The 12,632-nt window shown below is 40.6% G+C and overlaps 1 protein-coding gene across 2 annotated transcripts; it reads left to right on the top strand.

Moving 5' to 3' along the window:
• The first annotated feature begins 2,066 nt into the window (after nt 1-2,066).
• dgkab (diacylglycerol kinase, alpha b) lies at nt 2,067-12,251 on the top strand. 2 transcript variants are annotated; one of them, XM_085273718.1, is made up of 25 exons: nt 2,102-2,204; nt 2,730-2,842; nt 2,911-2,996; nt 4,260-4,336; nt 4,629-4,773; nt 5,167-5,241; nt 5,396-5,445; nt 5,774-5,848; nt 6,005-6,121; nt 6,229-6,346; nt 6,526-6,614; nt 7,538-7,648; nt 7,956-8,054; nt 8,140-8,190; nt 8,337-8,410; nt 8,556-8,630; nt 8,730-8,815; nt 8,897-8,986; nt 9,073-9,233; nt 9,348-9,412; nt 9,550-9,640; nt 9,745-9,925; nt 10,041-10,161; nt 10,271-10,331; nt 11,277-12,251. In XM_085273718.1, exons 2-25 carry the CDS (start codon nt 2,802-2,804, stop codon nt 11,355-11,357), a joined length of 2,220 nt encoding a protein of 739 aa, XP_085129844.1. In that variant the 5' UTR covers nt 2,102-2,204; nt 2,730-2,801; the 3' UTR covers nt 11,358-12,251. The 2 variants fall into 2 exon arrangements, with proteins under 2 accessions (XP_085129843.1, XP_085129844.1); XM_085273717.1 differs by lacking the exon at nt 2,730-2,842 and having other exon boundaries at nt 2,067-2,204.
• Nucleotides 12,252-12,632: the final 381 nt, after the last annotated feature.

The raw sequence follows: 12,632 nt of genomic DNA, 5'->3' as shown, positions 1-12,632 counted from the left end.
GAAACACAAGGTTTAACCGTGTTATACCGGGCTCATTGAAGACATAACAAAGAAGAGACAAACAAATTAGAAATTTTTACTAAGCCAATTTATTAATCATAGCCTGAGAGAAGATGAATATAAGAAAGCTAGGTGCTAACCTATAGACTTAAAATAGGAAAAACTATGACACAATGAAAAGAACACCAAGTTAGCTGCCTGAAAGGCACCAGCCTTCCTAGGCGAGGAGAGCCTTCTTGGAAGGAAAACAGCTTATATATGCCATGTTCCAGGCACCTTGGAACTTGAATGTCAGGAATTAATGTCACTCCCAAGTTAGCAGTTTTCAGAAATAGTAAGGAAAAACAGGATTTGTTTTGGTGTTAGCAAGGTAGAGTCATTCAGGTATCAGCAGCATTATACTGCAGCATATACTTGGATAGAGCCAGGACAATGCTCGACATATGACAAATACACAATACTGGCAGTACAGATTAAACGTTTTACAGTTTTACAACTATTTACTTTCATCTTTCATCTTGGATTGTTAAATTAGGCTTGCTAAGGCTGCTCTGACTTTCCAAGTAGGAAATCCAAGTTGTTGGTGTTCAAGCTTTCAAAAATCTAGAAACGTTTTATTTTCTATCCAGAATATAAGCAACATAGAAAATGGGGTGCTACACCTCCTTATCCGGCTTTCAAAAACAAGAATTGGGTGCACAAATTTAAATTTAGTTTGGCTTTTCCCTTATCCACACGTTAGGCAATTTTTTAGGCAGTTTCTAAATGTCTCTAGTAACGTCTTTTTCCCCACATACTCATTTCAAATTGATCTTTTTTTTTAGACTGAAAAGGAGAAATACTGGAAATGTGCTTATGTGGAGATTTACATATGTTTATACAGAATAGAGTGTTCTGCATCACGATGCTACCAAGGAATAGATTTTCCTCAGTTTGCAAACCTGAAAAGAACCACGCAACTTTATTTTGTTGGCTTCATGAGGGCACCTGTTTAATTCATCCTGAGGTACCATGAGTGTCTGTACCAACCTTTGAGTCAATCAGAGCAGGACTGATATTTCAGAATGGCTGATAATTGTCAAGTACTCCTTTACAGAGCACATTGTGAAAAACAATAATTTCAGCAGTATCTGCAGTACATGTAGCAGAATAGCATCAACCAATCACATGGTGGTGGAGAGGCATCTTCACTAAATAACTAGCACTGTGAAATTCATTGCTAGAACGTAAAAACAATGCCTCTGTCATCTTTTCAATATAACTTTAACAAACTGTATAAATATAATAAATATAAATATATAAATTTATATACTCACCCATTCACTGCACTACTGCTCTTTTAAACAAATATGTAATCATGCAATCACATGGCAACAACTCAATACACTTAGGTATCCAGACATGGTATGGTCAAAATTTGGTGTAAATAATCTGAAAGCATGGATCCAGCCTTCCTTGTATTATGTATAAGGATTTTATTATTCTCTAAATATTGGCATTGACTCAAAAACCCACTGGTAACACCAACGAAAAAAGAACACAATTGAAGCCAAGGACATTTAACAGTTAAACAGCTGTCCCCCTCAATAAAAAGATCTCTCGACCCCACCAACGTCTGTCTGTGGCATAATGTCTACATGTGAGAGGCAACAGTCACGTTTTGCACCAGAAGTCCCGACTTACGATAAAAAGTCATGTTTTGCACCAGAAGTCATAATTTACGACAAAAAGTCAAAAGAACATTCAGGGTGGAAAACCAGTATACTGTGAAGAGTCCACGCACAAGTGGGACTAAACTAAAAAACGACACGTGAAAGCCGCTTCACCGGTTCGTACTCTGAGTTTTCATTCATTCGCACCTGTTCATGCATTCCGCTACATTCCAGCGTCCAGGCTGAGAGCCGCAGTGTTTAGATAATTGTGTTGACCTGTTGTAAGGGCACAATAGCGCTAACGAGTGTGCGCGCGTGCGCCTTTCTGTGCGTGCACGCGCTAGGCGGTGCCACTATCTGTAATTATGTCGCTAAAAGCTCCTCCTCCGCCCATTCTTAATCCCTTATCCGCTAATACCGCAGTAGACATTCACCCACAACCACCAGCTGCCATCAAACAGCATAGCAGCGGTGTATGCTGCTGGAGAAGCTACGAGAGACTTTATTCGCTTCTATTTCCCCCCATCCTCCGTCCCAGGAGAGAGAGTCAAGGTAAGAAGCCTGTTAGAGTTCACGAGCCCTCCTCCTTCTGTCCGAGCACCTGTGCAGCACTTCGAGAGCCGAACAAGTTAAAATATTATGTAAATGTGTGCCTTTGTGTGTGGTGTGTGTGTGTGTGTGTGTCAGCCAGGCTGACATCCTGGCTTCACATTATAATCCTGTTTGACGGATGCCCCCTTTTAAAAGGGGTCTTAATTGCTGCTTTGCTCATTAAACTGATGGGAAGTTAAAAAGTGGTTTTAGCCGGACAGGTACACCTGCACAACCAGAAAATCTACAGGCCAGTGTTACATCTACTCCTCCGCTTCTCTGCTGCTGGCAGTTGATCGTCAGTAGTCACAATCTGGAGCTCTTGATGTTATTACTTGTTACTCCTCAGCTCCATGTTTACAGGATGATACAATCTGATTTTCACTACTCTTTCCTTAAAATCAGCAGTGGTCAGTGAAGCAATGTTGTTTTAATAGCAAGTTTTTAGATTGGTATCCGTTAAGAAAAGTATGCTCTGTTCATTAGTGGCAGTCCCAGGAATGGAGGCAAACCAGTTCTGCTGACACAAAACACAAAACATGACGTAAAACATGTTACATGTATGGCTGCCTCCTAGTTTCTGCAGTCTCCTTGGCCAGGTTAGTGCTTTATCTGGGTGTTATTGACACCTCTGTGAATGTCCAGTCACTGTTCCCTCATTCTTCAGGGAGCAGACCAGGATGGCCTCCTCTGATGATACAGAAGGGTCTCTGACTCCTGTGGATTTTATCCAGCTGCAGCACTACATGGAAGGTAAGTTTCCATTTTCTACATTGTTTTTTAACCTGTAAGTAAAGTAAACTGGAACAATAATCGTAATAATAATAAAGTTGACACGTTTATTACAGATTAAAAATGTATATACAAATCCCTTTACACCAAGCACTTGATGCACACAAGATACACTGTTGTGTTTGTATCAAAGGCATAAAACTAAAGCAATGAGTGATTACTGAGGCCAAAGACGACAGCGTCCAGGACAGAATATAAAAACAATGCGTGCATTAAAACTGTAATTAGAGCCACGCAAGTCTCAAGTGCATTCTCACTAACAAAATGCAGTGTAACTCAATACTCTGGCAAATTTCTCTGTTAAATTAATAAAGCAGCGGTAGCTCAATATGCCATTTATTTCACAGTGTCAGTTTATGACTGTAAATGTATTTTTTAAAAACTCCATCCATGTACACTGAATTCAGGCTTTCACCTTTCTGAGGATGAACTGGCCAGATGTGTTATGATAGCTCCGCTCTCGATCTGTGTAACTGTCTTCCATCTAATCTAACACTAACACTAACACTCTTCTTGGCTGCACAGACACTGGAAACCACATCACACATTTACAAAAAAGTGTAATTTTTACTTTACTTTACACTTTTGTTTCACTCCTTTTTAATGAATTAAACATCTGAGCACTGGATAATGTCAGAATAAATATCGGAAGTCTTCAGAACGATTTATGAAGGCAGTGAAAAAAAAAGCAAGATAAGTGGAGACGGGAGTGTCACAGGCAAAGTCCAACAAAAATATGAAAAGTTAACTTTGTAGATCCTAACCTGCAACACATGTGCACTCTGCTCCTGCATGTAGGCGGAAACATTTCAGTTAAAATTGCAGTCGGTATCACTGCCTTACTTTAATGCTACTCATTCAGCAGCCACCCAAAATCACAAGCGGCAACTCCCAAACATAAGTGCATGCTGCCCCTTCGCTGGGGCTGGAGCGAACGCAGAATTACATGCACGTGTTGACAAAAAAGTGTGTGCTAAAGGGCTGAAAATAATCCACTGTCCACTCAAAGGCTTTAGAAGAAATGAAATGGGTCTGTAGGCTTTTAGTGTTTGCATGCTGGATAATGGATGAATGGATAATTACACTTGCTCCTCTCCAGACCTGGGAAAGGTAGTGTGTGCATTACCTCACACTGCAAGGCCCAAACCCAGATTTAATGACTGACAGTCACAGTGTATCCACATCTACAGCTACGTTTTGACCTCTCTGATCTTCTCCCTGCAGAGAGCAATTTGAGGGTGAAAGATGTGATTAAGGAGTTTCATCCAGGCGGTCGATTCTCTCAGCACAGCTTTGGAGAGGTAACTTTTTTAGGCAATCATATACTATATTTCCCGTGTCAAATGTTCCTAATACTCTACTTATTACAAACAAATCAAACATGAATTTATTCATTTGTATTATTAGTTGTAAAAGTTTGCTTTACCTCTATTTTTAACAATGTGCTTGATTAAAAACGCACACGGTCTTTTTAGGAAGCTTTCTACCACTTTTTTATGACATTTTCTAAAAATCGTAGTCAGACTGTTGCTCTGAATGTAAATGTTTTATCCTTTTGTCTCATTTGGAAATAACTTCAACTTCTCTCTTTAGTGCGTCGATGCCGAGGGCTTCTGTCTCTTTCTCAAGACCTACTTAGAAGTGGACGACTTCCCTGCAGATTTCTGCCAGCGGCTTTTTCGTTATTTCCAAAACGTGGAGCAAAACGGCTCCTTGAAGAGCCCTCAGCCCAAAGAAGGTAAAGACTTTTTATATTCTGACTTTGTTGTCCTTTAACAAAACTGTGCAGCACAGAGTTTGGGGGAAAAATGTTCTTTGCACTCCTATTCAGTCCTGGATGTGGCTGGAAACGCTGCACAAAACTCCCAGAAAACTATCAAAAGAAAGACTGATCTGCTAAGGTAGTATTTTTTCAGTGACCACCTGTTTGTGTGCTTATTATTTTTTTCATATCTTGCTGTCTGGTCACAGTAATGACGCTGAAGGCCGAACTTTGCAGATTAGTGCACCTGGTCCAGCAACAAAACTATGATAAAATACTTACTTTGATATCCCACCAATTTTCATCTGCTGTTTTTTTTAAAAAAAACCTCACTAAATCTGAGGACTGTGTTCGTTTCTTGTTTTTCAGGTGGAGTCTTTCTTCGTGATGTGTCCTGTTACTTCTCAGTGTTGGAGAAAGAACAGCCGCGGGAGAAGCTCGAATGTTGGTTTGACTTATCTTTTGATCATATTGGGAGTTTTTATTGTAGTTGCAGCTGCATTTAATCCACATTTATTGCTGAGGTCTTAAAATTGAGGATATGCGACTGTAAAACCCACGGTTAGCTAACTGACTAACTGACTTTGTTTGGTTCTAGTTACATTCAAACTTTACGACAAAGATGGCAACGGACTCCTGGACAGCTCTGTAAGTTACTCAAAATTACTGACAAGGGGATAGATATAGATCTATGTGTATAGTGTAAAAAAACCTGTTGATTCATGTTGAAAAAATTAAGGTACTGAAATTCATCTCTCTAGAGTTAGACTTATATCTGTACATGTGGACTCAGTTTTGGCCAGTTCTTCGCATATATAACTTCTCTGGCTGTAGCATACATAATGTTTTAATTTTGCGATGTTTTAAGTGCATTGCACTTGGCGCCTTGCTGACTGTCTTAGATTACTTTTGCGCGCTAGTTTGGATGGATACAGTTACACCCAATCTCACCAGAACTCTTTTGTCTCTCTTTCAGGAAGTGGATCGTATAATCACTCAAATGATGCGTGCCGCTGATTATCTGGGCTGGGACGTGACTGAACTCAGACCAGTATGAGTCTTTTTTTCTGTTTGTTTCTTCTTCTTATTCTGCATGGCTTTTGAACTTTTTTGTTTACCAGCCCACATAAAGTGTGGCACCTGAAAACACAGGCTGAGGGTGTGACAGAAGATTCGTATAAATTTCTGGTGTTTTGTGATGGAACAGGTGCTCAAAGACATGATGACAGCGATTGATGTGGATGATAGTGGCACCGTCACTCTGGAGGAGTGGCTGAAGGGAGGCATGAACAATGCACCTTTACTTGTTCTGCTGGGGCTGAAGGTGAAAAAAAACCAACATTTTATGCAATCCTTCCTTTCTTTGTTAAACTGCCTTGACTTAACTAAAAGATCTGACCAACTGCTGTTATTTTCTCTTATTCCCAAAAGATGACGGAAAAGGATGGGCAGCACATATGGACGATGAAGCATTTTAACAAGCCAACCTACTGCAGCGTGTGTGAGAGCATGCTGCTCGGCCTTGGGAAGCAAGGACTCAGCTGCAACTGTAAGAGCTCACAACCGCCACCAGGGGGAAGCCAAGCTCCTCTTACACTGTATAAATGAACTGGTGGAGACGTGCATTTTACAGTGACACCTGTACACTCTGCTTTCTATCAGCATCGCTGCAGTTTCTGATATTAAACGTTAAGAACCTTTCTCACCCACTGCATTTTCTCCTTCTAGGCTGCAAGTACATCGTCCACAGCCAGTGTGCCAACAAGAATCCCGAGCCCTGCGCTCGTACCTTTGTCAAATCTAAACAGGAAATTGGTGTAAGGAACACAATGATTGCTTTTAATTTCCCTTTGGTTTATGTATATTTCTGCTTTTAGATATCCGGTTACATTTACAACAGCACTTACGTTTTATGCAAAATGCTATTTTCAGTGCGTTTATGGGGATATAGTCGCATCTTCTCTCTTCACCTGTTCTCTTTTTAAAAACCAAACGGCAATGACCACAAGCACATTAAGAACAGGGAACTTTAGAGTGCATTAGTCAGTAAGTGCAGCCTCTGTTTTTTTCACTGTTTTTAAAAAAAATGAGGATTACTGCCTGCACAATCTGCTCTGTACATCTGTTAAACGTCCCACTTTTGCACAAGCACAGATAGTGGCCTGGTCACTTTCTTTCCTGCAGCAGCAGACACAGTAAAAAAAAAAATCAGTAATGAGCTGCTGTGGGAGGTGGAACTGGTTTGTTTTTATTCGATCTGCCAGTTCAGTTCAATCATGAAGCCATAAATCTGCAGCTATTTTCCACAGCTGCTTAGGAGCTGGGTGTATTCTGTACTGAGTCCTTTAAAGTCAGCTATAACATAATTTTTCCTGCAGCCATGCAGGGATGGGTTGCCACATAAGTCGGCTCGAACAAGCCAGCATGAATGAATGAATGAATATGTGAACATAGCGCTACCCATCCATGCTGTCAAATTAGTTGTTTTTTCCAGATTTCAAAAAAGAAAAAAAGTGATCCCAGTGATTTCTTCTGTGATGTTTATACACTAGATTAAAGCAGGTAGGCTCTTTGGTTCACCCGCATCTGCTGGTTGAACTTATCCACCTTTAAAACTGAGTATTCACTTTCTGTAAATATTCATGACTCACAATGTGAAAACAATACCAGACAACGTTACCGCTGGTGCTAAGTGGCAGTTTGTGCATAATGCCTGTTTCGTGCCTCCTCTGCATCTCAGATACCAGCTCATGACTGGATCAGAGCTGATTGCGGTGCCAGCAAGTGTGATGTCTGCAATAAGAAGATCAAAACTTTGGCCGGGAAGCGCTGCGTGTGGTGCCAGGAGTTGGTGAGTACGTTAGTGAATACAGAGATTGCATGTGATCGGGCCTGCTTAGTATCATATCACTGTGGAATCGGAGGTAGAGTGGGGTCCTCCACCAACTGGGTGGCTACCAGCTGGCTCCTCCAGTCAGTATGTCGAAGTATGATGACTCCATTGGAGTGCGAGAGTGTGTGTGTGCACTCAGGCATGGAAAACGGTGCTTGTATGAATGTGTGTAATTGGCTGAAAAGTATTGCTCTGTCTATATAGCTGAATGAGTAAGAACAGATTACCATTTTTAATTTACTGAGTATTGTTTTGTTTTTTTAAGCGTCACGATGAATGTGTTTTGCGTGGTTTATCGAACTGTGACTGCGGGCCGCTGAAAGATCATATACTGCCTCCGTGGGCCATTTACGCTGTCTCAAAGGTAAAATGACTCTAAATTACTCTATGAATGTAGATTTTTAGGCCACCTGTCTGTGAGCTGGTCACTAAGTTTTTGTTTCTGGCAGGAGGAGGACACCAGCCTGTTGAATGTCACTCTTGATGGCCACATCCTGCAGGTCTCCCAATATCAAATCTCACTAAATAAACTGAATTTAGAGCCACCAGAGCTATTATATGTATATAAAACATATAACTCAATGTCTGTGTATTTTGCAGATGATTTACATAATCTAATGGATCCTAATCTGTGGGATTTTTTCAGATTGTTCCTGTTCCTCGTACCCACCCTCTGCTGGTGTTTGTAAACCCAAAAAGTGGAGGAAAACAAGGCGAACGGTAGGCAGCACAGTCCTATGGGATCAGAAGTTTCACGCTCCATACTAAAAAATCTGACATTTTGGAGATGCTTGCTTCCATATCAATACATAGGATAATACTGTGTCATTGGCAGTTTATAACAGCTTTTGCTTTGTCTTTGCAGAGTGCTCAGGAAGTTTCAGTACCTGTTGAATCCACGCCAAGTATACAATCTGTCCGATGGAGGCCCTGCTCCAGGGTACAGCAGTGCACATTAAACACATTATAGGACTCTATAGGATTTCAAATGCACATGTCATTTGAGTATATTTATGTTAATGCTGACTCTGTCTTTCAGTCTGCACTTCTTTCGTAATCTGTGCGACTACAGGATCTTGGTGTGTGGAGGAGACGGCACCGTTGGGTGGCTTCTGGATGCTTTAGGTAATGCGTGTCCTGCTGAGTTTCAGACAGCAGGTTGAGCTAACCGTCTGAAGCACTAAATAACATCTCTTGTGATTTTAGACAAAGAAAACCTCCAGGTGAATCCTTCTGTAGCTGTGCTGCCTCTGGGCACTGGGAATGACCTGGCTCGCTGCCTACGCTGGGGAGGAGGTAACAACAATCAAAACAGGAACTTTAATGAAAGTGTCAGATGTCAGTTACATATTTAAGCTGTTTCTATCATAATCCCATGAAAGGATACGACGGGTCAGATTTGAAAGAAATCATGAAAGAGATTGAAGGGAGTGAGTTGGTCCCCATGGACCGCTGGAGTATCCAAGTGATACCGAATGACCCTCATGAGGCAGGAGACCCTGTGCCCAATGAGATCATTAACAACTACTTTTCCATTGGAGTGGTGAGTCACGAACTCTACAGGGAGTTTGTGCATTCATCAGAAAAATGAATGCATTGCATGAAATATGATTCATGATCGTTTTTCATGTGATTGCACTTTCATCCTTGTGTGCAGGATGCTTCTATTGCTCATCGTTTCCACTCCATGAGAGAGAAACATCCCCAGAGGTTCAACAGCAGGTACGAATTTATGTTAGCAGTCTGAACCTTTTCTCATAAGAGGTGTAACAGAGCTCAGTCTACTTCACAAATAAATTCATGGCTTTTTTATTTGTGTGTTTGTTTTTGGTCAAATTCTTGTTCTCTGTCGTTTTAAGAATGAAGAACAAACTTAAGTATTTTGAATTTGCCACTTCGGAGACCCTCTCATCGTCCTGTAAGAGGCTGAAGGACTGTCTAACGATTGAGGTCGGAATTTCTGCCACAGTCAGGCTGTTTTACCAGAACTATGCATATTTGTGAATAATGCTGAAATGTTTTTATTTTGTTTTGTTTTGTATTTGCAACACCAGTGCTGCGGAAAACCTCTGGACCTGACTCGTGTCTCTCTAGAGGGCATAGCTGTCCTCAACATACCCAGCATGCACGGAGGCTCCAACCTCTGGGGTGAGTCTAAGAAGTCTGATGGCGTGGCAGGGCTGGAGCAGAGTGAGGTTATCACTGACCCTGAAGCTCTGAAAATAGTTTCCCAAGGTGAGACTCAGCTGTTTACACTCCTGAATCCTCACATATCATTGTCATAGATTGTAGTCCTGATTTGACATTTACAAACACTGTTAAATTACTCTGCTTTTTAACAACTCCTCAGATATAAGCGATAAACGATTGGAGGTGGTCGGGCTTGAAGGGGTTATAGAGATGGGACAAATCTATACTGGGCTGAAGAGCGCTGGGCACAGACTGGCACAGACCTCCCAGATTACCATTAGGTTGTGAACTTTACCTACTAAACAACAGGAATATTTTTCAGTACCATACAGTGTGTGTATATGTAGTGCAGTATAATTACACATTGCTGTTATTGCTCCCTATGTGCAGGACATCTAAAGCATTTCCAATGCAGATCGATGGTGAGCCCTGGATGCAGCCTCCTTGTACTGTAAGCATTATTAAATAATATGATGAGGGGGAAGAGAAGAGACAACGGCAACATAATGCAATCTAAAACATTTATAAATGTCTTTTGATCAGAAATTGAATCATGTTACTTCTACAGCAAGTATAACCAGAATTGATTGTGATTAATATAACTTAAAAGAGATACTTGAAGCAATTTGGAGGTCAAGTCCAAGTGTCCATCTTTACTGACCAGCAGATATTAACACAAGATCATTGGCTCTCGCTTAGAACTGAGTGGCAGCGCTACTTTCAGACCACCTCACAATTGTTATGTGGGTAAGACAGAAAGAGGCAATCATGTGCAAGTATTATGGGGATGTTCCAAACTGTTTCCTTTTTGGAGACATGTTTTGGATTTTGTGGGCCAATATTTGAAGTGCAATTTGCCCTGTTCACAAAAAGACTGTGTCCCCTTGGGGACAGGGGTGTCCTAGCACAGCTGGATAAGTCTGTAATGAGAGTATTAATGATTGGTTTAGTGACTTCTGCTAAAATGTAGACAGTTAAAGAGCAATGGGAATGGTTTCTGTGCGTTCATATCCAAAGACAAATTAAAAAATAACTTGATATGAGCCACATAGTATCTACTGACAGCTGGGCAAATGAATAGTTACCCAGCAACAACAACAACAACAACAACCTTTATTTATAGAGCACATTAAAAGCCTAAGCATACCAAAGTGCTTTACAGAAAAACAATAAAATAATACAGTTAAGAGCATTAATATCAAATATAATAAGAACAGCAGACAATGTTCACAGTAGAAAGCCACTAATAAAATGGACTGCAGCACATAGATTATAGCAGACCCAGTGCCGCATGATAGAGAACACCAAGAATGAAGGAATAATAAAAAGCAGCAACAAAGAAGGAGCTCTGTGGCTAACCTAAACTAACCTAAATTGCATCTTTTATGAATTTTAGATCCACATAACTCACAAGAACCAAGCTAGCATGCTAATGGCTCCACCTACCAAACCATCCAGCTTCTTTCACCTCAAATAGAGTCGTGGCTCCTACGTCCTCTGGCCCTCTGAGGATCACTGCAGCTCACCAGCGTTGGATTGAGTGTGTAACCGTGTGTTGTCATTGTTTACTTCCTTTGCCCCCAGTTCCTGACATCATTTTAAGATACTGCTTTCATAGAGAGATGCCACACTGACAAACCAATATCAAAAGTGCAAACTTGACAAGTTTGACTGCTGCTTTTGTGTGCCAATTTTCATGCAATGCATTATGTTTCTATAGATAAAGGATCAGAGCACATTGTGTACCTACAGTATAAGCACAAGGAACATGCATGTACTAGCTGTATTTTATGTTGTGATGTTTTGTTGTGCTAAATCATATTTACAGTAGTATCTGTACTTCCTTGTGCAGCTTGTGACAAAAAGCAGTTCACCAAATAAACTGTCCTGTGTGTTGACATGTATTTCATTGCCAGTGTTCATCCAGTTGAGAGACAATAAGATAGATAAGAAGATATTCATGTGAATGTTTTGACTGTTTCTTAAAGAACTGTTGATAGAATAATGCAAGGAACTCTTGATTGAATGTAACTGAATATGTGTTTTTTTGGGGTTTTTTGAGTTATGAAAGTGATAAAGAGAGAGGCATTCAATACAGCCCTCCCATATTTAACGAGTTTAATGGCAGCAGCATTCCACTGTGTCTAATACGCCCGGTGTACATACCTGAAATCATATTTAATGTTAGCTTCTTTACCAATTTTGTCCTGTAACCTCACTTTGTCAATTTAATTCTTTGTGTCAACACTTTTATTAGACTCCTTCGCACTGAAAAAGCTTCTCAAACACACAGACATGACTGATGAGGTCATGCTAACATTGGGTGGAAGCTAGCCAAAGTATTCTACTTTGTGATTGAATAAATAAAGTTTAAAGCTAAGATATTGTTTTGGCAATGTGTTTTCAACTTTCAGTAGTCTTGTGTTGGATATTGAGTGTACTTGTTTACACTTGTAATGTGCTTGTACTGGGCTGCAAACACTTTTTCTTTCAAAAATGCCTAAATTCTTCTTGGAACTGATTCAACAAGTTGCTGGAAATATTTCTCAGAGAATTCGGTCCATGCTGACATGATAGCATCACAGTTGCTGCAGATTTATCAGCTGCACATCCATGACATGAGTTTCCCGTTACACCATGTCTCTAAGGTGCTCTACTGAATTTAAATCTGGTGACTGCTGAGACCACATGAGTGAACTCATTGTCATGTTTGGGAAACCGGTTTGTGATTATTTGAACGTTGTGATGAGGG

This window comes from Mchenga conophoros, linkage group LG5 (assembly GCF_057382185.1).
Source record: "Mchenga conophoros isolate Kocher_MC1m ecotype Shallow Benthic linkage group LG5, M_conophoros_male_GT1.1, whole genome shotgun sequence".
Taxonomy (NCBI): Eukaryota; Metazoa; Chordata; class Actinopteri; order Cichliformes; family Cichlidae; genus Mchenga; species Mchenga conophoros.
The sequence above is the reverse complement of the archived record's forward strand: the minus strand, read 5'-3'. Positions and strand labels throughout refer to the sequence as shown.